At 38.7% G+C, this 26680-nt stretch overlaps 1 protein-coding gene across 3 annotated transcripts in view; it reads left to right on the top strand.

The window, feature by feature from the left end:
- Positions 1–10197: 10197 nt before the first annotated feature.
- Positions 10198–26680, top strand: part of COL15A1 (collagen type XV alpha 1 chain) — a 116538-nt gene continuing 100055 nt past the window's right edge. For all 3 annotated transcript variants that reach the window (XM_048295976.1, XM_048295986.1, XM_048295972.1), the window contains exons 1-2: positions 10198–10552; positions 10669–10751. In XM_048295976.1, coding sequence (XP_048151933.1) covers positions 10542–10552; positions 10669–10751 — 94 coding nt within the window. In that variant the 5' untranslated portion in view covers positions 10198–10541. The remainder of the gene's footprint in view (positions 10553–10668; positions 10752–26680) is intronic.

The following is a 26680-nucleotide window of genomic DNA, read 5'->3' as shown; positions in this document are numbered from 1 at the left end:
ATACTGGCTCATGTCCTTAAATTATTTATATTTGTACAGCTTTGTTTAATTAACTACTACTATTTCCTACCCAGGTTGTCCTCCCTAGGTTCTGTTTTACAGAAAGCTAAAATAATTCAACAAGGTCTGATAAAAAAAGTGGTTGAAAGGAATGAAGTGGGGTAGAATCTGGTCTTACAGCTTATGAGAGCATGGAGAGACAGGCAGGGGCTGGGAGCTGAAAGAAAAACATAATTAGGCGAGACAGTGATGGAGTGAGAAAGGGGAGTGAGACTCATGGCTGTGGGAGATTAGTACATGCTTCTCTTTACTGCTCAGCTGGTTTTTGAAGCAATGAGGTTTGAACACAGGCTATTCAGAGTAGAGTCACTGTTCAGGTAATTGGTGTTCAGGTATTACAGGACTCTCTGCTAGCTAGGGATAAAATACAGAGTGAGTGAGTGAGTTAGCACATCCTAATTTCTGTGTTAAGCAAGGAAGAAAATAATAATAAAGTATTTTGTAGATAAAAGCCATCATAACTAGAACCAAAAAGCCAGATGGAGAATACTGGCACAGCATTAACTAATTTACTATTGCTAAGCAATTTTTTAGAGTATATTTTTTAGGAAGCAAACAATGCATCTGGCAAAAAGAATTTGTATCATCAAAATGCAAACTAAGATTTATAGTTGTTTTTAACCCATGAACAAAGTGAAGCTCACTGCATCTCAGCAGCAAAGGGGGAGGAAAGAAAATGAACCCCTAATCTGATTCACTAACAAGAACCACAGCAATTAGCAGTAGTGGAAGTCTTGATGCACAGGCAAAACAATTTAGATGTTCTTGGCTAATGTCAGTCAAAATGAACAAAGTAGAGCTGTCAGAGATAGAAATTTCCTATCCCCGTAGTTGGTCTCATGGCTTGTGTGGAAATAAGTCTCCATCCCACTAGGCTAGTGCTCATACTGTTACGAACGTAGAAGAACTGTACTCTGTGTCTCTTCTGTACATAGGTAGGCCCATCAGTGCACCTATACTGCTGCAGAGGTGCTGCAGCACAGCAGAACAGGCAGCAGGTGTGCTGGGAAGCAGCATGTGCAGGATGTGAGTTGGTCAGTCAGAGGATATATGATGCAAATCTCCGGGAAATCAGGAAACATGATCTGCATCTCTCTAAAGACAGGTAAATAGATGTACTCTTATTTATCCAAATATATATTAGGGACTACATAATTTACCTGGTTAAAACACAGAACTACTATGTCATTGGTAATTTCTTCTTCTTAAGCTGTGATTAAACCTTTGGACAATGAAATGTCATTTCAAGAGGTAGTAGGTGACAATAACCTTTTAATTTTAAGCTTGGTGGTGACAGCTTATAGTCTGTTTTGACAAAGACCTTAAGGAGTGATGAACACACCATTATATGAAGAACTGCTCATGGATATAGCCAGGCTTCTCTGCTCCCTGGTCTCTTCCTGCTACCCTTCCCAAACCTGTTGTTATCAGTGCATTGCTGATAGTTGTTTAATGAGTACTACCTCTAGTCATAAACCTTGTCTGTGTGAATGCTTCTAGGTGTGTTGAACAATCCTTGCTTCTATGTCAGAAATCATGTGTTTGTTTAACTTGTGGAAGAGGGTCTCTTTTTTCTTTTGAGTAGTTCTGTGTAAAACATTATTGGGTGTGTTTGTGTGCCAAACACCTCTTCCTAAAATAAAAACAATGAAAAGGAAGTCAGACTTACAACACTATGTGAATCATGTTGTTGTTCAAATCTTATTTTGCCCACATCATATTTTTAAGATCTATAAATAACTGCATTTTAAATTTTGGTAAAAGAGTCAAGCACATGAGTGGGTAATGTGTTTATTTCTGTCTCCTAAGTGTGGGTGGTAGCTATCCTGTAACAGTCACACACAGCGTAAACACACTTTCTGTCCTGCTGGCATTGTGTGTTTCCTTTTTGTGGTACTTACACGCCCAGCTTTTCTCTGCCCTGCTCCCTTAATGAGCAATCTCACTACTTGTGGCAAGTTTCAGTTGTAACCAGGAGAAGGAAAATCTCAATTGGTAATGGCAGGATTGGCAGTATGGAAGGCAGAATTTACTGTATTTTGAGAAGAGAGGGAGAACAGTTCACAAAATTGCGTGAAAATAGTCTACCATTTGGAACACATTTTCCAAAAATATGTGGATGAAGGAGAAACAGACATACTTGGATAAGAGAGAAGAATGCATTTATCAGCTAAAATTTGATGCCAGACTAAAGTGGTCATATACTGTCCTTTAAGTTCTTTGAAAGATGAATATCTCAAATAACATTATTCTTGTGTTTTCTTGATGAAAAACAATTCCATTCTCTAAACTGAAAAGTGACACTTAAGGCATAAAAGTTGCCATTTTTATTTAAAGTATGCTTTGCTGTGAACATTTTTTTTAATGGCCCTTCAATCTTAAGAATGGATAGTATGGACTTGCTAAACATATTTTTAAATAGTTTACCAACAGGGTGATTTAAAGATTATTTGAAAATGTTTTGGTATTTTCTGATTTTGAGTATAATTAGTTCTATTCATAACAAATTTCTTCCAATTTTAAGACATTTGGAAATCATAATTTTCTCTAAGTAATATAATTGCAGCTGAGCTATTGGATAAAGGAGATTTGAAGAGGGAGGAGAAAAGTCTTTCAAAGATCTCTGTGACACTGCTGTTCTGTGCAGCAAATAAAGTTACCTCCCTGTAACATGGAGCCTTGTCACTTTGAAATTTGGTCACTTTCAAAGTGACAAGGCTCCATGTTACAGGGAGGTAGCTATATTTTCTAGATGCAAATATGAATAGATCATCCTGACAGCAAATGTAGTCATCACATTGAGAGCATCATGCACAGTGGCCTTGACTGGCATTTTTCCACTGACAGCTGGTGAGGACTGCACCTGTTAAACTTCATGGGATCAGGAACTTCTGTTCTGACACCTCTATTATTTGGACATTTCATGTCAATATGTGATGGGATTTTTTCTATATAGATCTTAGTTTTCATCTGTAACTTAGTTACAGTTAATAGCTTATTTTTACTTTTTATGTCCTTGGTTTTGCTTACAATTTCTAAAAAGTCCTAAATTCAAAGCAAATGTATATTAGATTAGAGGAAGAAGAAATAATCAGCATGATCAGTACTCCCTCCAATAAAGGACTCCAGATGTTGAGAACTTGCTCTAAGACCTCATCCCCATGGCCAACACCAGAGTAAAGCCACAAAGACTAGGATCCAGAGGGACAGTGAAAGAATGAGCATAACATCAGAAAAGGGTTAGAAGCTAAGAAAATTGTGTGTGTTCAATTTTTAATGGTAGTGTTGCAATTACTGCATATTTCCCCTATATTAGTGCTCTAGCTACTTTACTTTTCACTCTTTTTCTGCAGTAATTAAATGAAGACTAATGGTGATCCTTGAATTAGACTGTTAAAGATTCTATTATATTAACAATCCCAAAAGCACAGATGGTTGAGGTTCCTTCACCATCTTTGGGGACTTCATTAGACTTTCTCCATTATGGTCACATCACTTTTGCACTGGGGAGCCCAGAACTGGACATGCACTCCATGTGTGACCTCACCAGGGCTGGACAGAGGGGAACGACCACCTCTGTCAACTTGCTGGCAGCAGGAATGGCCTTTAGGCCATCCCACCATGTCTCCATGATTGCAACAGGATTGTAGCCCTGCAGATGAGCACAGGTCTCTAATTCATCATGTCTATTCCCTCTTCTATGTACATGTTCTTCAGAGAGGCATTCTAGAATCCTGAGAAACCCAAGGGCCTGGGTTTTTCCAGTGATGTTGCTTTGGTTACAGGAAAATTCTGGAGGTGCCCCTATTCAAGTCTTGTTTTCTGCTTTTGTAACAACATCACCCTATGCCTTTTGATTATCAGCCCTATCCACCCCACTCTCACAGGACTGCTGGTAATTGTCCCTCTGTTGTCATTCCTAGTTTGAATCCTTGAGAGTGCACTCAGTCCCACTGTCCATGTCACTGACAAAGATGTTGAACAGCTCCAGTCCCAATACTGACCACTGAGGAAAGCTGCTTGTCATTGGTCTCCACTTGGACATTGAACCACTGACTGCAGCTCTTGGAGTGTGACCATCCAGCCAATTCCTTATCCACTGATCCATCAAATCCATGTCTCTCCAATTTAGAGACAAGGACATCATGCAGGATGGGGTCAGATGCTTTGCATAAGTACAAGTAGATGACATGATTGCTCTTCACTTACCCTGTCCATGTTATTGTGATGATTTGCAAGCAGAAATTTGAGAAAATAATCTGACGTGATTAAAGATTTGACATTTGCATCACCTTGTGGTTGGCTTAAAAAGTAGGATTTTACTTTTCTGAAAACCCCTACTTCATATAAACCAGTGGGAAAAGAGGTTTGTCCCAGTATAGAAGAGAAGGCTTTTTACAAGTTTATCTCAAGGCAGTGTAAAAAGTAATCACTAATGTCACTCATTTGGTCAAGTTCTATAAATATTTTTGCAAGGAAAATATTTGAGTTAAGTTAGCTTGCACAGAAGGGGAGAGGGATTCTGGTGAACGTTTTACTATCTGTGCCCTGTGATAGGCCATGTGCCCATGTGTGTGGAGAAAATATTTCTTCAGCTCAGCTGCACATGGAAACAGACAGTGAAAGTGCTGCATATAATTCTTTCTGGGTTTATTCATATAAAAGGAATGTGTGACATTTAGTCTGAATGGAGCCTTTCAGTGCAATGCATGTACTTAATATGGTTAAGACTTTTTTTTAAAATATACTTTAAAACTATGCACCCTTCTGCTAATGATAAATTAATTTAATATACTAATAGGATCAGTGTTGCCATGCACATGAGTTTAAATTACAAGCAGAACATCTATTTATACTTGGTTTTACAGTTGTCCCACATGCTCTATTGTATAATTTCAATTGCTTGTACAATTTCTAAACACTGACTTAGTGTTTCATGCCAATACTATAAAATTCATCAGAAACAGTTCAGCCATTTCTGGAAATGATAATTTTTGTGAGTCTGTCAAATAATTGATTAATAATTCTAATGTTTTTTCATGTTAGAACACCAACTCAATAAGGGCATACTGATACTTGCAAGTGCCACCAGAAGTATTGAAATATCTGTATTCACAGCATAAACTGCTTGAAATATTAGAACATTGCACAAGTCATGCTTTTCTTGTAGGTTTCATGGATGCTTGCTTATAGCAGAAGTATCACAGAGGTTTCCCTCTTCTTGTTATGCTGCCTGGCAAAAAACTGAGTCAGAGTCTGTAGAGGAGAAATATATATGCCTAAGCATTTATTCTTGGTTTACTTGCCACCTAGTGTCAGGTAACATATCAACGCTTCCCTTTCCTTCTGCTTCCTAACTGGTTTCCAGTCATCTTAGCTTTGTCTTCACCTCTTCCCAGCTTCTTATCCCAGGCTTTTCACTCAGTCTTATTCTCCTTTTTTTCTGTATTATTCATCCATTTTCCCCATCTTACCCACCTGTGTGCCCAACAGACCTTGTCTCTTCCCTTTCAAAAATCATCTCCCAATGTAAGTATTGATGGGAAATTCCTTCCTTTCTAGGATTTTCTTTGCAAGCTTCAGGTCCCTGATTCCTCTTTGCTTCTTTGCCAATTAGCCCGCACTGTGTGAAAGATGTAATATTTTTTCCCAGTGCTTTTTACAATACTGTGAGGGAGGGATAGAGTAGGCAGAAAATCAAATTAATTGAAATTATGTACTAAAGAAAATGCTAGAATTCTTTTGCTGTGTGACCTTAGTTTGTACCCATCTGTAAGGTATAGTACAACCCTGTCTTCAGGGTTGTATATACTGTATATATGTATAGAGTATATGTATAATAAGAGTATAAATGTATACTCTTATTCCTTCATAAGTATATATTAAAGGATGCATTTATAGATTTTTTTCCTAAGGTGCTTTGTTTTAAGGAGAAAAATGCAGAAGAACAGATACTGAAGCATTTGTTATGCTTCTGAAAGTGTATTATCAAACCACTGTGAAATTAGCTGTTTAGCAGCTGATCATATTCAAAGCCAAAATGTTATTCAGAGTTTCTGGATAAATTGATACACCCTGCAGTAATCCATCACCTAAATTATGTACTCAGAATGACTGGCTTATCAGGTAGCCAACGCACAAGAAATGATTCTGTGAGTGAACAACTGGTTAAAAGAGAGGCAAAAATACGAGGAATAGACAGGCAGCCCTTGTAGTAGAGATTGGTCACCACTGTTTCTACAGATATTGTACTGCCTGCCTTATCATCAGAGTGGTTTGAGTTGGAAGGGACCTTGAAGACCATCTCATTCCAAGCCCCTGCCATGGGCAGAGACACCTTCCACTAGACCAGGTTGCTCAGAGCTTCATCAAACCTGGCCTTGAGCACTTCCAGGGATGGGGCATCCACAGCTTCTCTGGGCAACCTGTTCCAGTGTCTCACTACCTTCACAAATAAAGACTTTCTTTCTAATATCTAAATACACTCTCTGTCAGCTTGAAGCCATTCCCCCTTTTCTGTCATTAAATGCAGTTGTCATCTCCCCCCATCTTTCTTGTGGGCGTCAGTGAGGGCAGGCAATTATGTGAGTACTCTGCAGTGAACATTGCTAATAGGGGTTTTTAATAAGGATGGGACAGGTTGTAAAGAGTTCCAAATGGATCTTCCAAGAAGGAAAACCTGGAGAATAAAATCAAAGAATACATTAATTCCTACCATTAGTTACAAATATATTCAGGGATGGGAGAAACCCTAATCCACATAAAAATACCTCTTAGGTGTGAATTACAAAACTTATGACAATTTCATGAACATGTCTTGTCTGCAGTCAAGAAAGTACATCAGTTGTGTTCCTCACAAGAAAAAGGACAGAGGAAATTGCTATGTACCCTAGCCCTGACCCAACACTAACCATAACCCTAACACTAACTTAACCCAATACTAACCCCAACCCTAACCCTAACCCAACACTAACCCTAACCCTAACCTAACCCAGTAATAATCCCAACCCTAAGCCTAACCCTAACCCTTGGAATTACTTGCATCATGTGCAGTTATGATTCTCCTGACTCCACCAAAGATCAAAAATTATGTCCTAGAACACAGAAACCATGAGAAAGACTAAAAAGATAACTAGAAGTGTGGAATGGTTGCAGTACAAGAAACGACCAAGTTCACACTTAGTACAGAAAGAAGACAAGTAGAAAGGATATATAAAAGAGGCTTCTGAAATCGCAAAGGGCATGGAGAAGAGAGAATGGGCACCCAACTGGCGAACCCTGTCCAGTATAAGAACTCAGAGACGTTGAAGAACGTCAGCAGGACCTAAGCTGGAAACAAAGAAGCAGAGATTTCTTTTATGAAATGCATAGCTGAGCCGCGGACCTCCTTGCCAGAGGATATTGTAAATGTCAACTATTTGTACATGCTCAGGAGGTCTAAGCAAAAGATAAATCTCTTACTCTTTTTTAGAGTGGTTCTTAACTCACTCAGGCCTTGGTCCAGACGGCTTCTCCAACACTAACTTTGCACAAATTATAGAGAATAGAAATGTGCAGCTAAGAAATTTGTGTTGCAGTCAGCAGGAAAGAAGAAAAACCCTCTGATGAGAAATATAAGAACACCCAGCCAGACCAACTCAGTGAGCGGATAAGAGCTGCAAAAGCAGAATTGTGGCCTGCCATTTGGAGTCTTAAGGAGTGTAAACAGTTGATAGAGCTAGGGAAAGTAAACAAAACTTCTGCCTGGAAAATGGAGATTTTTAACAAGAAGGAAAACTCCAGCTTAGCTGCAGACAGCTGGACACAGTACTGAAGGAAAGCACAGATGTCCTAATTCGAAGGAGTCCTGCTGTGTTTGAAAAAGACGAGACAAACAGTAAGGTTAAAACTGAGTGCATGTGTACAAATGTCACTGCCTTTGTGGGGAGCAAGATATACATGGATAGATGGATATAGCAGATATAGAGAGCCTGTAATTCAGTAATTCTTTGGCTTACAAATGATCACTAGACACTCAAGAAATCCCAGTGACCTACAGGAGTGGGGGTAATAAACTGTTTGTATTTCGGGATTCCTCCACGGCTGTCCATTCAAAACTAACGGGCTGCTGAGGTCAAGAACATGCTCTGTCTTGTTTTCTTTTATCCAGTATTGGATAAAAATGTTGAGCATTGGCCAGATACCAATGTTAAAATGTCCAGCAGAAACTAAAGGCGCTGTCAGCAGCATTTAATGAAGATCATCTGCATGAATCGTGTATTACTTCCTTCATTTCTATGGCTTTTCTAAAATCAGAGGAAAATTCCATCCAATAATTAGGTCTTTGCTGCATGTACTGTAAAAAAATCATTACAAATTTTATAAATCTGGAGGCTGCTTCTACATTTATCTCTTAAATATGTTAGTCTACTGTAAGATACCAAGACAGACATACGTTTTGGTCATATATACTGGATAAAAACTCTGTCGCAACAGGAATGTTTATGCAGGTAAGCTGCTGACATTTTGTGGATAAAGAGACAGAAAGGAAGGAAGGATCCTTCCTATTGAAGGAAGGATCTGAGTTAAAAATTGTTTGACAGGACTAATAATGGCTCTTGGTAGCTATTACTAAATATTACCTGAAAAAAATGGAAAAGTGAGCCAGGCTGTATATAAATACATTTTCCATGAATGCTTAAAAACAGTATTTTCTCTTAGGATAACATATATCTAGTGTGCAAGATAAGCATAAAATAAATAGGTTTTGTATATGATTTGACCAAATGTTACAAACACTGTTCCTCTAAGCAGTGCGGCTGATGGTAACAATGGAGAAATTTCAAGGCAAGAGAAAGGAAAGAGATGACAGCCTCAAGTAGAAAAGGTGAATGATTAAACCTTTTTTCAGCACTGATCTAGTACTATGGGACTGAAAAAGGGGGGTTCTTGGTCCTCTGAAGAAGATAAAACTGTGTGTTTATAATAAGACACTTGATTAAAGGATAATTTGATCTCTTTCTTCCTTATCTTTATGGAGGAGTATAGCAAATAATACTGGTGGCTTAGTTAAAAATATACCTGGGAGAGCTGACCTGTTGTGGTTTCTAACCAAAAAGGGGAGTCTGGAGTAGAATCAAGATTCTAGATTTTAAAACCCTAACCTCTGTATTTCCTAATTTAATAAAATATAATAAACTATCAATCAAAAAACCCCAACAACAGCAACAACAAAAAACCACTAAGATAACCCAGTAACAAACCTCCCCCCAAAATAACCAACTAAACAACCACCCCCACGCCCCTCCCCAAACTCAAGCATTTTATTCAGCATGAAATAAAATTTTTCCTAATTCTGTTTATTGATTGAGATTGTTCTTTCGTTACTGCAAAAAACTTTACTCCTGTCTGTCTTCCACTTCCCATCCTAGGTAAATCTGTTTTCAGTTTTGACTCTCCTAAGGTGATCTTCAGCACTTTTCAATCTAGATCTACCAAGAGCCCACTGGTCCCTTTCCATATGCAGTGCTTTCCAAGCTCCTTCCTGTCCCAGTCAAAAAGTGACAATTGCAGCCTTTGTTAAATATCTCATGACTTAGAAATTGTCTGAATTATTTCAAGCATATCCTTGCAGAATTTCTTCCTTGAGCAAGTGCTAGCTTTGAAGAACTACAAGTGGAAAAAATGCTTTTCATTGAGTTAGGAGGGAGGGGTGAAATAACACTTTTAATGGAAACTATTAGAAATGCTCAGTGACAGGATCTCTATAGCAGACACGTGTATGTACAGCTGCTGAGGCAGAGATACACTCTCAAACTACATCCAGCGTGTAAATCTCTGTAAATATTAAACTTAGAGAGCTTGTCAGAGAAAAGGATGTACTTCAAAGTGTCTCTGTAGGTGACAGAAAATCTGTAAGACAGTTCAGTTGTGAATCCCAGGCATTTGTTGCCATTTAACTGCTGCTCTGTCCTGCTCATATCTTAAAACTTGCTTCTGATGAAGTTTGGCTAAAATGGCCTGATAAAGGTCCCATTCCATATAAGAATTTGTTTCACTGCCTGTGTAATGCTGGATGGAAGGATGTTGGAGGTCATGTTTTATTGGATAAGTGGAGGCTGTGAGCAGGCGGGAGCAGCGGGAGGGGAAGCTGGAGAAGCCGTGCTACTGCCTGTCAGGGTACACAGCGGTTAAAGACCGGGTTGGATAATGACAGTGCCAGGATGGTGTACAGCAGTAAGGGGCGTCCATCCATAAATACAGTAGGAAGTTTTCGGCAGTGGTCTGACAGGAAAGTCTACACGGAGTCAGATTTCAGAGCTGGAGCAGTGAATTGCAGTGAGTCACACAGAGAGCCTGAGTGCTGCCTTTGTTCCACTTGTGTCTGAACGTTGGAGGAGAAACAGCAGGCTCCAGTTTTTATTAACTTATTTTCATAAGCATAAAACTCATGTGCACTGAACTTTTTCCTCACTTAAGTTCTTTCAACTGACTTTCAAAAAATGCTCTCATGGTAAGAAATCTTGCTTCTAAATTTTACTTTTTCTTTTTTTTCCCGTGTGTTTCTGTATTACAGTCTTTGGTCTCATTCTTCCTCCACCTCCCTTTTTTTTGGCACACCTGCTCCAGGCTTGCCTGGTGGACCTGGGACTTGTCACTACTGCTCTTTGGCTTGTCAATCCGTGCTGGTGCAGCAGCTCAAATCATAGAAGGTAAGGCTTCTCCAAATCATGTTTATAAATCGATAGAAAGTGTGAATTTTAAGATTTGCTTTCCTAATATGGAAAGAGAGTCTACCATTTCAGATCTTCATTTTCTCTGCTGCTTACTGTTCATCATTTCATATAGGAAAGCTGCTGTGAGTTAGGAGCTTAAATTCCCATTCATTCTGGATAAGGGGAAATAAATACATTGGTTCTCCAGCTCTAAGGCAGCCTATCATGCCTGTTTTCTCAATATATCTTCAGAGTGTAATAATTAACAGAAAGTACTTTAAAGAAATTCAGAATACTGAATGTTTTTATAATTAGGATAGATATATGTGTCACTGTGGACATATCAGGAATGTGCCAGGCATGATCTGAGTGCAAAGACATGGATGTGATGCTTGTTTCAGTGCACAGAGATTTCTCCTGGTAAGAGTCTGACCAAATTGAGATTTTCTAATCTCTTGAGTTAAGTGTCTAGTTTTACCAGTCCAGTCTTTATGGACTTTCAGTGAAAAGTCTTTTTGTAACTTCAGGTCATATGTTCTTGTAACAGAGCCAAATTCCTCAGCATCTCTGGAAGGCATAAACTCACATTTAACTAGTGAGAGAGAACACTGATTTTAAAGTTTATATGTAATTTTGAGAAAAGTGAAAAGGCTTCACATATTGCTTTGCCATTAGGAAATACATTTCTATCAAAAAGTTTTTTTACTGTCTTGCAGAAATAGTTGGAATTTGTTATGTAAATGACCTCTAGATAACTGTGTGATAGGAGCATTAGAAAGAATTGTTGGGAAATAGATACCTCACATAAAGACTTTAATGTTGCTCAGATTGATTTTTCCTCTTTAATTGACACCATCATAGATCACTGACACTTTGGCATCTAAAAGCCAAAGCCCCAGGTGGTTATTGCAGTAGGAGAAAAAGTCACAGATTAGTTATCACTAAAAATGCTATAGATACAGATGAGAAATATGTAATGCTGTATTACAGGTAATTAATTAAGGAAACAAACTGAAACCAGGTCTAAGAAATGTGTATCTGAATGGTGACTGAAATATAATACATTGTCTGTTGACTGAAGGCAGTTCTGTTGCATCAGGTGAAAATGTTTTTCTTGAGCTGATGAATGACAGTGCATGAGAGAGGTCTGGACAGGAGAGAACCAAATTTTGGCACATAAAAGTTAATAAACAGGAGATCATTAGAACTACAAGTATAATGACAAAAACTGCAAGTATTTATTTGACACACAACTTTTTTGGTGGGTCTATGCCTGTTCCTATTACCTGAAGGTCTGGGTTTTTTTTAATATCCTACCTTTGAAGGTCAGGTCAAAAGTCAGAAGTAGGAAAGATAATCCCTATTGTTTCTGGACATTTTCTTCCAGTGCAGAATTTTACTGGTGCTGGAAGGACACCTGACTTTACCATGAATGAAGATCAAGTAGAGTTATGCAAGATCCTAAGATCACTGGAGACTTGGAAACTGCTCTGGGCATATGATCCTTCATGATTGTTCTAGCCTAATATTTCCTACTCATTTTTCTGTTAATACAAAAGCTCCTGTTCTCAAATGTTTACTAAATTTTTTTACATCTGATTTTTAAGGGCTTGATATAATGTGGGTCTCATGCTTTCCATTCCACTACATGTTTTCCTGATGCTTTGTTTAAATTATTTCATCTTCTGAAATCAGGTGTTGAATGCCAGAGACAGGAATAATATTCCTTTCCTTCTGGTGCTGCAAATACATGACTAATACAAATTGTACCTGTTACTGAAGAAGAGAATAATTTCATACTTTAAATCTTTCAGTCTAACTATTGGAGAAATAACCTCATTTTCCTTTCTCACAGTTCTTTTTAGCAGTAGAGTGCACAGAAATAAACTGTGTATTTAAGATAAAAATGTTTGGAGACACAGAGTGATGAATTGACCCCCTAGTGTTCAGGCCTTTAGCTGCTAAATGTGTGCTTTGCCCAGTGTCCTTTTTGTCACTGTCTCCTTCTAGATCACTGCTTTCCAGGATTCTCCAGCACAGTGAATAATGCTGCACTGCTTTTCTGAGTCTGGCTCTACTCTATCTACCCATAGCACAGATTTGTATCTGAATTCCTTTGAATGAAAGAGTAACCGTGAATGAGTAAATGTGGTTTTGGAGGAATGGCGCAGGTGCCTTCTGTTGTATCATTGTGCTGGTTTCACGCAAAAGGGAAAAAAATACCTTGAGATGTTCTTGAGTTTGTTAAATAATGGCAAGAAAACTGTTCAGGGATTGAACTGTTCACTGAGGGATGGGGAGGGGGTAACTTATTTTTTACAAACCTGAAAACAGTGGCCCTTGGAGTTTAGAGGAGAAAAGTTTGCTATCTTTGCCTTCACCATCTTTGTCCTCTTGTTTTCCTCAGGGGAGCACTGAATTGCGGAGGAGGGTTGAGGGTGCTGAATAAAACAAAAACCTCAGCAGGCATGTAGCAGAGAGCTTGAGCTCTTTCATGACTTTGTAAGAGATACTAGAAAGACTAGTTAGAAAATGTTCGTCTGTTTCCTATCAGGAACAATATTTTGACCAAGTCTTGTTCCTCTTGAGAGGATAACTTGTCTAGTTATGATTACTTCCTACACAGAAAAAGTGGGTGGGAAGTTGTAGGGAGAAAATTCAGATGACAGTCTTTGAAATTGTTTGAGAACTTCTGGGCTCTAGTTTAACTTTATTAAACCTGTGAGATGTTGGGCCTTTCTTTTAGTAGAAGCGTTGCTTTCATTTCCAAGTCCTAGAATGTCTGCTTTCATTGTAGAGTAAAACAAAACAAAACAAAAAAAGTATATAAAACCCTATATTTAAAGTAATGAACTACTAATTCTAAAATAAAATATTTAAAATTTTGAAATATTTAGTTCAGAACTTTAAAATTCAGTTGCATGGCCTGCAAATTGATGGGATTGGTCATTATTTCAACAAAACTTTTAAGAAATAATGCGATCTTGCTTCAGAGTGAAACTGAACACAAGTTCTGAAATCTCAGCAGTTTTCATGAGTTCGAATGATGAATTTTTACTATCTCTGTTGAAAGGCTTTAGTCCATTTCATTGCAGCTGGCATTGCACGTGTACAAAAAGGTAAGGAATAAAATGCTTTCTTCCTCTTCCCCCAGAGTTAGTGTCATTTAAACTATGGAGAGCTTTTGCAGTTTTTCTCTTGTGTTCACAAAAATTGTGCAAATACAGTACCCAATTCTTCTTGGGTTTGTGTGGGAGGACTGAAGATATGTTGGTGTCTTAATAATTACTTCTCACTTCTCTTTTGTTCAATTGACAAGCATGTATGTCTCTGTTCATAAAAGCTTGGTCTGTCTTATCTGGCACTGCCTTGCAGTGCATGTACTTGGCCCTTAATTATGCCTGATAATGTATTTTGACTTCCACTGGTTACCCTGGCTGCTTTTAACACATTTTGTGTCTTCAATAACAAATTAAGTTAGTGAACAGAAGGTACTCAGAGCACAGCCCTGAACATGCTGGCATACAAACTGTGGACAGAGCTAAAGTCAGAAAATCTCAAGTCTGAGTGATAGACTCATCCCTATGACTTGCTCTAGCTTCTTGCAGAAGTGACATTTATTCTTCTAGGCTATCTAGGCAGTTATCAGCATTTCTCAGTTCTCTGCAGTCAAACCAGTGCCTGCATTTAAAAAAAATATAGAAAACAAATGTTCAAATGTATGTGGTTCTGCAGTTTATATTATGTTTATGCACTCTAAAAGAAGCTTTACAAATTTCTCATTGACATCTGGGTTTTATTATAAGCCAAGCTGAACAGCGCTTTCTTGGCCTAAGTAACATGCTTAGCAATTGTTTACATAAAGTAAATATTTGTCTCCTTCATTGGCCCTCTGTACACAGAAAGGCTGTCATTAGGCTGTTGACATAAACTTTGCACTCCTGACCTGCTGAGTTTAATGGACGAATCCTGAATTATTGACTTTCATTGGCTGGTGATCAACTGGTGCAATTCTTACAAGCAACAAACCAGAACTTCTCTTCACAATGAACTGACATAATGAGTGTGAACAAACATGTCTATACATTCAAAATATTGTTTCTACCAAGTAATTGTTGTATGTGCTCTGAGTTTCAAATGTGTGCAATCACATGTGTGATAGGGATGGCTCAGTCCATTCTTTCCAAAGACAGGACACAATTACAGCGATAATAAAGCACAGTCCTTCTTAAAGAGAACTTAGATGGCATTGCAATCCTCTTGCACGAGACTGAGCATTTGGACATCATCAAACTGCAATTGAGTCTAAATTGAATGAACCACTGTGATCCTTCAGGCACATATTCAAGCTGTTACCAGCTGTTGTGCATGTTTTCAGTGTGGAGCCAAGCCTGATTTCATAGCTGATAAAAGGCCTTTCCATGCAAAACACAGTAATTTACAATAGAAAATCAGTTGGTTTCAGTTGGGGTCATCTCTTTCAGTAGCTGAAGAGATTGATAACACCAGTAGAACAAACCTGACTTAGAAAATTTGTTCCATTCTGTTACTTTTCTAAACGGATTCTTTTTCTGTGTGACACCCTCTACATGTTAATTCTCTTGGACAATAAACTACATGTTTCCTAAGTGACTCTACTGGGCAACAGAAGATGGTTTTTTTAGCTTTTTTTTTTTGAGGCCTCCGAAGAGAAAACCAGCTGGGGTGGATATAGTGTTATAATAACTGTCTTCATTTCCTCTCTGGAGGCATCCTTGGGCACACTGGAAGTCTGGAGTAAGCAGTTATTTCCATGATCTTAAATAGAACTCAAAATCACAATTGTGCTTGCATTGGCCACTTGCACTTGGAGTTTGAAGGACCATTTCAATAAATGAGCATCAGGAGGAGAGATTTGACTGCACTATTTATGTTTGGTATATTCAAAGGGTTCCAAAGAACATATTTCTTATTCTAACACATTAATTGCAAGATCGAACGCTTGTTTTGGAGGCTGCCTGTGCCTTTGGCTGTGATTTCTTCCCCTTTCCTTTGCTGTGTTAGCCATGGATTAGTTTGGTTTTTCTTGTAGTGGTATCTCACATTTGACCAAATCCATGCAGTAGCTTTGCCAATTTATGGAAATGTGCCTTGGCTAGAAACACAGTAATTTTTACAGTTTAGTGAAATGTGATTGCTTTATTTAAGCTGTCATTAATGGTAACTATTTAAGAGACAATGTCTATTTATCATCATTTATTTTAAGTCCTCAGACAATCTTTTCCCATTTGGCCAACCCACACTATCACCACAGGTTCATAAAACATCAATATCAACCACCAATTTAGACTGTGGTTAATTCTCTTCATGAAAACTTCCTATCTCTAGCAGCTCCTGTTCCCAAACCTAGAAATTCACAGATGTTGCAGAGAGTAGAATGCAGGTAGAATTCTCCCAAAGAATGAGTAAAATGAGCAAACCTCAGTTTTAATGTATTTGCATATGAGCATGAAATGAGAGATGTATCATTCAGCATACTTTCTGGTCAGAAAGCCTTGGGAAAAGCAACTGGCAGAGCTGAATGTGTCCTGACAAAGAACTGCAGTATTTTACATCATTTTTGGCTGTCTTACAGCCCAGTCTGAGAAGAGCCAGGGTCTGTACCAAGTTTTCCTGAAGGGTTCTGAGAAGAACCAGGGTTTTCTGGAGACACTCAAATGTGTTTTATTCCAAACATTCAATCGACGGTAGCCTGAATCTGGTAATAGAGATTCAGCAATGAGATTTGAATATGAATTGCACCATCATTCATGGTCTTTTGCTTCATCTTCAATACAGAAGACAAAGTATTAACAAACAAGGGCTTCAGCCAGTTCATTCTATATTTGGGAACCTCCTGAGTCTTGTGACTCTGGGTCTACCTCCTCTGCTGCCCCTGAATCCAATCCTTGCTGGGAAGAGTTACCACAGTAACTTATAATTGATGAGGTACAGTTAACTTCCAGTCCTATTTGTGACATATCTTTCTCTGAACTGTGAAATCAGAGTTCCATGCATAGTCATGATGTCTGTCTCTGCTTCTTTGGAAAGCTGAATATAGCTTTTGACTTCCTCTGTACTTTTTTGGTAGATGGCAACTAAGAGAGCATTATAGTATCTGTCATTACTCATTGCATTTCATAATCACTTCCCTTCTTACAAGAGATACACATAACCTAACTCAAGGAGAACAGAACCCACGTAGAAATAATTTTAATTCTGTGCTGCCTGCTAAAGAGTAAGTTGATGAGTCTTGAGAGAAAAGAATAGTGCTCCAAGACATGCTTCAAAATTTCCTATAAACCGTGGATATTTTGGATAGCCTGTAACTGGGGTTTGCTGAAAAACAGTTCCAGAATATAATCCTGTGTGGCATCCAAGCTCTGATTCATCTCTGGTGATATTTCATATAAGTAAACAGTAAAATGAAGCATATGAGAGTTGGAAACAGGGTCAGGTGGCATGGCAAATACATAGACACACTGTCTGAGAGTATGGGAATGAGCTCAGGAAAGTCAAAGCCCTTTTGGAATTAAATTTATCAAGGGAAGAGAAGAGCAACAAGAAAGGCTTTTACAGGAATACCAGCAGCAAAAAGAAGATTAGAGAAAATGTGGATCTGCTGCAAAGTGAAATGGGGTGAGTCTGATGACAGGACATGGAAACAGCCCAGGTACTCAATGCCTTCTTTGCCTCGCTTTTTACTGGTAAGATTTCCCTTCAGGAAACTGAGCCCTGAGCCCAACTCAGAAAGTCTGATGCCATGATTAGTCCCCCATTGAGGCAGACTGAGTGAAGGGACATTGAAATCAGTTGGATAACTGCAAGTCCACAGGACGTGATGAGACACATCCATGAAGGCTCATCAAACTGGCTGATATCATTGAGATAGAACTTTGGAATACAATCTTTGGAAGATTCTGGTGATCAGAAGAAGATCCTATGGATGGAAAGAAATCCAGTGTCACTCCCTGTTTTCGAAAAAGGCAAGGAGCAGGACCTGGGGATCTGCAGGCTGACCAGCTGACCTCAGTTCCTGGGAAGGCGTGGGAGCACATAATTGTGGAAGCCATTCTAGTAAGAACGAGATGATAAGGAGTAGTTAGCACATATATGGGAAGGGGAAAATCTTCCCTGAGACGCTCATAGCCTTCAGCAATGAAATAACCAGCTCAGTGTGTGAGGAAGAAACATCTGGTATTTGTGGTCTTGTGCAAGACTTTCAGCCCTGTCTCCTGTAACATCCACATTGATAAACTCATGAAGTAAAGACTAGATAAGTGGGCAGTGAGGTGTATTGACAACAGTCTGACCTACACATGCTTGAAGGGGTGTAATCCAGTGGTATGAAGTGCAGTTACTGCGTGTCAGTTACTACTACATTAGTATGCTACCCTGTGGTGCATACTGAGACCAACACTCTTTAACACCTTCATTCACAACATGGATGATGTGATAGACTGAACCCTGAACATCTCAGGTAGAATCCGGTCCCATAATTAAGAGTGATCCCTTCAAAAATTTTACAACTTGATCTGTGAGCCATGCTCATGGGAAAAATAGGCAACTTGAAAGAGCAGATCTGTTCGGGGTAAGAGAGGAGCTATGTAGCCTTTCTAGATGTATTATTTTCTCTTCCTTGATGGTACCAAAAAACTGAACCAGGTGACAGAATGTATCAAGCCCCTTTTTCCCCACCATTATACATATACACTGTATTGTCGTATGTTTGATGTCTTAACTGGATAACTAACAGCTGTCAAACACACGTTGCAGGCACAACAGTTCTTGAAATATAATAATTTAGAGTTGTTGCTGCTTGTTCCTGTGTTTCTTTCTGTCCCACAGAAAACTTCTGGCTCAGCACTGTCATGTTGCATTAGAAGGTATATCTTCAAGCGTGAAAGAGTTGTTGTGGGTAATTGAAACAAATGTGGTTGTAGCTTGAGTAATTTTTGCGCATCAACGTCTGTATGGTGGTCTACAAAGCAAACTGAGGGGGAAATTATGCAAAATCAAAAGCTTTTCTAGGAATCCTCTCATATTTGGAATTCCTAACACCAAAATATCCATTGATCAAGTCAATCCTTCTTGCCAGTGCAGTGGCTGCCTCACAGAGGGACGTGTGAGGGAGCAGTGTCTCCCCACAGTAAGGATCTTTATTTCCGCCATCCCGCTTTGGTCAGCTACAGACTAACTTAATACACTGTGTCACTTCTGTGAATGTGATGCTTTTTTATTCTCAGAGGGCCAAAGTCTTAGCTTTTTTAGCCTTCAACTTTCCAAAAGCTGTTCCAGTTCCATCTGTTTCAACACTCTGCCAAACCAGCACAGCTCTTGACTTGGTAAGGAGGAGCCACTCATCTATAATGAATGCTCCACAGTAGTGCTGCCACTTTGTGGTGCTTGTGGGTGTGGGTATACATGACTCAAACCCTTTCATGCTTTTCACTGTAAAAAACAAGCAAACATTTCATCCTGTTCAGGCAAGCCATGAATGTGGTTTAACAAACATGGTTTGATTTTTTTTAGTTTCGTCTTTAGTTTCTTTCACATGCAATTACAGGAAAGGCATAAAGGACATACAAGTTTTGAAAATTTTCTCAGCTGAAAAAATCTGACTCTTGATCAAAATAACTTATTAGTTAATTGTAGTGAAATGGTATTAATGTAAAAACACTTATCTGAAAGAGTTTTAGTTTTTAGTTAGTGTTCTATAAAGTATGTCATATTAGTGTATAGCTCCATTTGTTTTTACCAAGCAATATTTGACTGAACTCAAAGTACTGCTTAAGGTGGCCTTATATTATAAGTCTTTGATTCTACATGTATATTTCTTGTTGGGTTTTTTGTATGTTGGGGTTTCAGGAGGTTATGGGGGGTGTAGGACTTTTTTCTGATGCACTTACAGTGAAACTTACATCTATCATGAGATGCAAATCTGACAAATGAGTACCACATGGCAACATCCTGGGCCAGAGATATGATGAGTTGGGGAGTGGGGGAGGTGTTCAGTGCAAGTGTAAACATGCATAAAATTTCAAGGATGCTTTTCAGTGGAAAAATAAACAAACCACTGGTGACCTGAAGTATTGTAGCTCCTTTTTTACACTTCCCTTACAGAATTTCAAGAGACAGAATGGAATTGTGGCAACTCTGTTACTGCTTTACCCACATGAGCTTTGACTTGTTCAACAAAGAAGTTTTCATTTAAAAAAAAAAGTGGGGAAAAAACTACTGCTCCAACCAGGAGTTAATGCAGACACCTCTGAGTATTTACAGTATGAGTGTTAAATGAATACTTGCTTACAAGCCCTCTGGTATACTGAAGTTACTCGTGTCTTAAGTGTCCTATTCCAAGACATATTGTTTCCAGACACACTGCAGAATTTCCATAAACAGCATTCAAAAAAAGCTACTGTCTCATTTAGCTCCTATACAGTCAGTAGAACAAAACTTCACTAGTAAATATATGATTTGGTATAAATGTCTAAAACAACTATGGGGAAAGCTAGACTATCTACATGAATATGCTGTCTTGTCCTCTGTTCTGTGTATAATTACAATACTGTAGCCATACATTGAAGTATTTTGGAAATATTAACTATCCTGTGTGATATGTTTACCTGATTTGAGCAAAAGCTGGTTTTCCTGTGTCTGAATACTTAGCTCCGATGTGTTTTCTTCAGGGATAAATCTCTAAATGTAGATTAGTGCAACACAAACAATGCAGACTTGAAATCCATGAAGGAATATTCATGTGGAACAGTCTGTTAGAATGATACCATCATCAAAGTGGTTGACAGGAAGTGTTTATTTCCCTACTGAGGAAGGTGGGGCAACTGTGTGCCTCCAACCTCTTTCGACCTTTCCATTTTTGATTCACAGTATGTAGAAGAAACAAACTTTGCATTTTGAAACCAGAAGAGGCGGGGCAGCACTTATCTTAACTCAGCACTTATCTCCACATCCTCATGTATCTGCACAAGGATCAGACAGGAGCTTGGTCATAATGTCTGTATCTGTCCTGAAGTGCAAGTGGAACAGTTTGACAGACTTCAGGTGATTCTCTATCTCTGTAAGGGTCATGAGACAAGGAGTTCTCAACTGCCAGTTTACATAAAATACATCTCGTAAATTATAGGGAAAGCCTAAAGATTGAGGGTCATGTTCACATTTTCCGAGCATTTCCCAAACTGAACTTCTCTTGTTCCAGTTTAGAAACTTAAGGCACTCTTCATCTGAAGATGAAACTTTTGTTAAGCAGGTATAATAGCCTAGAGTACACAGCATTTATTTGTTCACGTTCTCTCTCTCTCTCGTTACTAGTACCTCACCATTGTCAGCTGTTCCTGTCCAATATTCTATTACTGTTGACTTGTAGATCCCAGGTGTCTCTCTTAACTTCAGCCTCCCTTTACCTCAGGAAGGTTCCACTCCTGGGTAAGGTGATGACGTGGTCCTCATCACCACTATTTGAATGGTGGTAGAGACAATAGAGGCAGACTTTCTTAGAGGACAAAACAGAGCAGAAGAATAAATAACAGTCAAAAGGTGCAACAAAGGAAATTTTGATTGAATGAGTGGGGAAAAAATTCTTCCCTACGGCAGCAGTTAAGTTCTAGAAGAAGTTGGTGAGAGAGTTTGTGGGATCTCCATTCTTGCAAGTATTCTGAACTTGACTAGATAGTTGTCTTGGTGACATGATTCTTCAAGATAGCCCTGTATTGAGCAGCACTCCTTCTCAGTGGCATGATCACAGAAAACAGCAGTCAAAGACCAGGAAAATGAGTATAGTTAATACTAAAAGACTTGGATTGTGCTTGGCTGTCTTAATCCCTTGCTGTTTGTGAGCTTTGTTGGAATAATCAGGGAGCTGATAGGCTTTTAACACTAATACCTCGTATCTGTATAGAATCAAATGGCCCTTTTCCACTTTTTATATTTGTCTAAAGGTAGATCAAAGACTATACCCTTCTCATTTTCCATTTTCTACTTTTCCCTTTTTCTCTTTTCCCTCTTCTCTTTCCTTCTCTGTTTTACTTCTCCACTTCCCTCTTTCTCCTCCCGTTCAATTTCCACTTCTGTTTCTCATTTTGTTCTGTTTTGAAGTTCTACAGAATGTTTTTGGGAGAATAATCTTGGAGCAGAACACAGTAATATGTTACTGTAACCTTATGACTTCTCATCTTTCCTCATGGTCCTGCTGATCATGAGGCTCTTTAAACAATGCTTTTGTCCTCCCTTCTAAGAGAGTAAAGGTTTTTGAAATTTAAGTGCCTTCTTGCTGTCCAACCTTTCAGGGGCTCGTGGTCAAGCAGACTATACTGACCACAAAATGTGGTCCATCCTTCTCTGCAGGTGTTGCACCCAGTCTCAGAAGGACCCTGACACAGTGACTATAGTCACAAACTTCGGCTGTTTGGGACAGAGGCAGACTGTACCTCTGGATTAATACAAGCAAACATGTTATTGTGGTGACTGTGATGGCATTTGCTCCTGAATTATTGTCCTTCTACTAATGCACAAGATAAACTCTCAACATAAAAAGGGAAGTCTCTGATTTCAAGAAGTACTTCTCAAAACAAAACAGACCTGAGCATGGACACATGTCTAAAGACAGAAAATGAAAAGTTATCATATTAACTATATGACTAGCAAGATCAATACAGCACATAGGACCAATTGCATTGTTTTGATGTCCTGTTCAATACATCTTCATTTTTGCAATACAGAAGAGTATAGAGGAGAATTTCCCCTCTGTCTAACTCCAAGACATAATTTGTTACCTGGAGTTAATTATTTTAAACCACTATCCTATTTTATCTGATAGGATTGCCTCAAATATAAAAAAGAAATATTTCAGACCCAGAAGACTGTCCCAAATGGGCCAGACTTCTAAAATATCAGTGACCCTGTGAGCTAAGCTGTGATTTATTGTTCTGATTCTGTGTTATTCTGGCTATATCCATATGTCACAGAAAATTGACAGCATTCTGATTTAGGGTGATCACTGAACATTATGAAAGGTTTCCACCTGCAATATTAATGGATATTTTAAACTTAAAGCCAACAGTAAGTCCTTACTAAAACTGGTGCTTTATTCAGCTCGTAAAAGCTAATCTCATCCCTGTAGGATCAAGGCTTGAATAAACAAAAAAGAATATGTTGCAAGATTAAGAAAACAAGCACATATTTGTTTCGTTAGAAACCATAAATTCATAAAATGTAATAAAACCTAGCACAATTGTACAACCATTGTCTATACTAATTTTAACTCAGAAACAAATACATGTGTTCTTCCCAAACTGGAAATCATTCTGCTGGAAAAGACTCGTGCCTGTCTTAGTTGTGATATAAATCCCTAATAAATTCTTATGTGGATTTCTCATTATATAAAGTTTTACAGCCATGTGACCTTACAAAGAATTAGTTGGCAGAATTGTGTCTTTGAAGACTAAACATTACTGCACTTTAAAAAATTCTTTGTGGCTTTTTATTAATCTGATTACGCATTTCATGTTTCTCTAGATACAAGAAAGTTTTGACAATCCAGTACTCTATTTTTTATAATTCATAGTTTTTCTTCATTTAGAAGCCACGTTATGAATAGATCTATGCTCTGAATATATACTTGGGAAGATGTTGCTGTAGTTTTAATTTTCTTGATAGCAGGTGTAGACTGTCAGAGAGCACCAAAGGCAGGCTTCTCTGCAGTGTCAGGGAGCAGGAAGCCGAACATCTGGACAAGTGACCCCACCAGCAAGGACACAGTTCCACAGAAAGAAAGCAAAATGATCAGAGTATGTTTGTTGATGGTAGCCAAGAGGCCGTATCATTGCACAAGTCCACAGTGATGAGGAAGCCAGAAAGTCAAGCCAGGAATACAAGTGTTTGGGTAAAGCTCTGGGTCTGAGTCAGCAGGATTCATGGCTGGACATGGACTAGCCAGCTGCAACATAACACAGTCACGGACCAAAGGCAAGATCCTCAGTTTAAAGGCAACTGCCAAAAGAAGGAGTGAGGGAAAGCCCTGCTGTGGCTTCTTAGAACTGTTTTTACGGGGAATGTTGAATGCATGAGACCTACACTGTCACAGAAATGAAGTTTCTGTCCCTGCTCTGGAAACGAACCTCTTTGTTACTGAGGTGTCATCAGATTTTAACGTATCGTGGAGAGTCCTGTCTTGGTTACCTTTCTGGACACAGAATAAAAAAAGCTCCTCCTGGCTTTTACTACAGCTGAAGTGATTACATACTGGGTGATGTCTCAAATTGTCGCAAAGAGAACGGTAGTTACACTGCATGATCTTCTGATCCAGGCTCTCACTTCAGGATGTTGCCCTATTATTAATCTGTGCCTATTATGTGTCTTTCTTGCGAAGAAGAAATGGTGCCAGCAGCAATTCTTGTGAGGTAGAAATGGCAGAACGGTGGGAATCTAGGCCCTAACCAATGGTCCTATCCCTGATAGGATATCTCCAGTGATATCCCAGGAGGAATTGTGCTGTTTGAACTTTGTCTCACTGGGGGTATGGAGGAAGGTTTGAGAGGGTTTGTGGTGCAGGACAGAGTCCCACAGTAGCACAAGCATTGTATGATTTGGAGATTGAAAAGCTTAGAGATGTCACTATGCAAAACACCCTCCATTTCACAGCCAGAAGTTACCCTGTCACTGATGATGATGATGATGATGATATAAAATCTTTCTGGGTCATGGGATTCCCTGCTCCATCATACTTTTACTGGTCTATTTACAGTCACACACTGAGAAAAAATATGCCTATTTGCCAAAGCAGAGAACCAGATATTCTCCAAATTTGCCATGCCACTTTAACTATTAAAATTAATAATTAATGTGGTAACTAATATAATAACTTCCAACAAGAAAACCTTGTGACACCTGTGTGCAGCTCATAATGATTTTGGGGTAGCATAGTTTACCCTTAGATTCATTATACTTTGTTCCTGTTGCCTTGTTATTAGCAATAATTTGGTTTTAGCTTTTCTGCCTTGTGTCCTTTATTTTAATATGGCCAACAGAAGAAATTTGAGAGATGCAATGGCATGTGCTCCCTGAGAACCTCCTTCCTTGGCAGACACGAAAAAAAAAGATGGCTTGAAGTTTTCTTTACTCTGTCTGACAAAACCCAGCAGCCTTGTAACTGCAAAAGCTGATGTGTTTCAGAGATCAGCTTTGTCTGTGTTCATGGTGTCTGTTTTTTGTGCCAAGGGTACTGACCGAGTCCATTGTAACTGTCGTTTATTAAACCGTACATTAGGAATTGCATATGGGAATGGCCACATTGCTCAGCGAGAAATTGCTATTTATAACTGCTTCCAGCCTGCTCTTTCTCTACAATAAAGCATTTTATGCTACAGCCAACTGTTCAAACATATAGTTCTGTGTATGTAGAACTTTGACACTTTGAAGTCTGAATAATTTCAAAAGAAACTGTCCTCTACTTTCTGAAATCAGTATTGTTACTGGCTTCTTTCCCCCCTGATTATTTGAATTTCAACCAAGTGAAGGCAGTTTTGCAGTAGTTGAATGTAGCTCCTCTTCAGAAAAGTTGATTGCAATGCATGTGTAGAGAAAGTAATTTTATTTTCTTAAGCCTTTCTGTAACACCTCTGACCCCTGGCCATAAACCAGCACATTTGTGAGGGGAGGTGCTCCATGTACCCAGACTGAAGATATGCAAGTCTGACATAGAGGGCAGGAGTTGATCTATGGAGATTAATGAAGGAAAAGTGCCTTTGGATATCTGTCAGCTTCTAATAATTTTTGGTTGCAGCAGATGGTCTCCAGTTACTACTAAAAGAAATGAACATTCATTTGGATGAACTAGATGCTAAAATTCATGTCAGAGCTAGAAAGGACTTTTTTTTTAAAACGTGGAAGGAATACAGCTCTTGTTCCTCCAGGAACAAGCTGACCAGTAAAAAGATGCAAGGATTTTGCAAGATTTGAAGGATTAATTTTCCCTGTGGGAAGTCTATTCCATAATTACTCATTTTCTTGCACTCTGTCTTGGACACCAGCCACCACTGAAAACTGAAGCAAACAGATGTCTTGTGAGGTAGCAAGAGGTGCCTTCTTTGTTGCTGACAGAGTATGGCTCACGGTGTGCAGAAAAATAGCTGGCACCTGCTGAGGCTGTGCTAAGGATTTAATTTACCCCTTTTACTTCCACTGCAGACCAAATTTGGTCTAATTGCTGCTGGATATATCCTTGCATTCAAAACTGTGCCAAGGACAAGGCAAACCTGCTATGATTAAACTTAAGTTTTTTTATCTTGTACCTTTGCCTTCCTTAAAAAGGTTTATGCTTTCCTCACTTAAAAGTTTCGCTATGGAAAGACTGCAGAAGTGAGAATGAGCTGCAGAATCCACTTTCTATAAATTTAGCTCTAGATGAAGTCAACATTTGCTTTTCTTAGGCATTTCTGAGAGTCTTAAAAATGGCAATAGCAATAATAATTTGAGTTTATTTTTAATGTAAAGTGAAACTATGACATTTTCTCCACAATTTTCCTCTACTTCACTCTGTAAGTTATGATATGTTACTGAACCTTGGAAACCTGTTCCAACATCTCCCAGTTAATTTGTGGTTCCTGAGATTCCAATTCCTAACACTATGTCAGTCACAGAATGGGGATTTCTGTATTATGGAACTGTCCTGAAGCCTTGACCTTGAGGTGTCCGTGTGAATTGAAAAAATCGGTTACAGTTTTATGTTTACTATCTGATTTTACGTAGTATGCCAGACCCATTAAAAGAAGCATGATTGCATTTTGGCAGAAGTTAATTGGCATTAACATGTTTTTTAAAAATCTTTAATCAGTAAGCTTTTTAAAAAAACTCACTTCATTATAAAAATCATCCTCAGATCAATTAGGAAAAAG

This window comes from Corvus hawaiiensis, chromosome 1 (assembly GCF_020740725.1).
Source record: "Corvus hawaiiensis isolate bCorHaw1 chromosome 1, bCorHaw1.pri.cur, whole genome shotgun sequence".
NCBI classification, from domain to species: domain Eukaryota; kingdom Metazoa; phylum Chordata; class Aves; order Passeriformes; family Corvidae; genus Corvus; species Corvus hawaiiensis.
Note: the sequence above shows the minus strand (reverse complement) of the source record. Positions and strands in the feature narration are given on the sequence as shown.